Below are 1,206 nucleotides of genomic sequence, written 5' to 3'. Positions count from 1 at the left end.
CCGGAGGAGACAGCGACCCCGTTTCGATTGGACCATCGCAATCGGCCACTTCAGCGGTCTCAAGAGCCATCCCGGGAAGATCCCCATCATCCGGACCCGAACCAAGCTGCGTCGGCCCCAAGGCCACGGCTTAAAGTTGTTTACACCAACAGTGGGTTTGTCGAGATAAATTGACCCTATATATATATTTCGTCTATTATCGGATGCGGGTTTGACATTCGAATCCTTTGGAATCAATGCGGGTATGGTTCAGTCACTCCGAGAGTTCCTCACGCAAGCCCCTGACGTCAAGCGACGAGGTCATCGTTCCTCGTCTCCATCTCATCACAGCATCAAAGCGATACGCGAAGCAACAAAATTCCCGACGAAAAGTTGTACGGATTACAACTCTTCTTCACGTGCAGCCTTCTCATACATGACGAAGATGAGCAAAAGCTACCGATCGAAGATCCTCCATGTTGTGATCCGCCGAGCTCCGCCCAACTGTTTGCGTCACGAGTGCATTCTCCATGTCTTCATCGGTGCCGAAGAAGATGCCATCGTCGACCCTCATGTACGAATGAGGAACACCATGTGGAGAAGGCAGCAGGGATGAGCTCGAGTCCAGAAGGCCATTGTCGTGATACATAGTGCGTTCGGTGCTCAATGGCGAATCTGAAACCAAAGCATGCCTCATCCTGGCTTCCCGATCCAGCTGAAGTTGGTCGAGGAGCTGGTGGTTCAAGCTGTCTTCCTGAGACAAAGATCCATCGGCGAAAGCTTGAGCAGATTGTGCCTTTAAAGAGACCAGCTGTGCTTGCAGATTCACAACCTGCAAAATAAGGAAGCTGTAAGCATCTCTTTTACGAGTAGATTTCTACAGAGCCTGCCATTGCATGCAGTGGTGTAAGTTCTTCCTCGAATCCCGATAAGCTTGGGACTACTCACTTGTCGTTGGAGAGCGAAGATGTGAGCGACGCAGCCATATATAGGGTCTTGGAGCCTGGCCTGAGCCTCGTAGGAGATGGTGACAGCAGCCTCGGACCTATCGCTGACAGGGAGGTGCATGAGGAGCTTGGAGGCATTGCTGGCTCCGAAGACCTTGTGGATGGCAGCAAACCGAGCAGCTCCCTGCTCGTGGCAGAAGTGCGGGGCGAAGACGCATCCCCTGACACACTTCCTCCTCAGGAACTTGCATGCACCGCATGGGGAGCCAAACCCGGTCAT

The 1,206-nt window shown here is 52.8% G+C and overlaps 1 protein-coding gene across 1 annotated transcript; it reads right to left on the bottom strand.

The window, feature by feature from the left end:
- Positions 1–409: 409 nt before the first annotated feature.
- LOC103973417 (LOB domain-containing protein CRL1-like) lies at positions 410–1,206 on the bottom strand. Its single transcript, XM_009387977.2, has 2 exons — positions 928–1,206; positions 410–811 (listed from the first exon to the last, which is right to left on the bottom strand). Exons 1-2 carry the CDS (start codon positions 1,204–1,206, stop codon positions 410–412), a joined length of 681 nt encoding a protein of 226 aa, XP_009386252.2.

The sequence above is a fragment of the Musa acuminata genome, chromosome BXJ2-3 (genome assembly GCF_036884655.1).
Source record: "Musa acuminata AAA Group cultivar baxijiao chromosome BXJ2-3, Cavendish_Baxijiao_AAA, whole genome shotgun sequence".
Taxonomy (NCBI): Eukaryota; Viridiplantae; Streptophyta; class Magnoliopsida; order Zingiberales; family Musaceae; genus Musa; species Musa acuminata.
The sequence above is the reverse complement of the archived record's forward strand: the minus strand, read 5'-3'. Positions and strand labels throughout refer to the sequence as shown.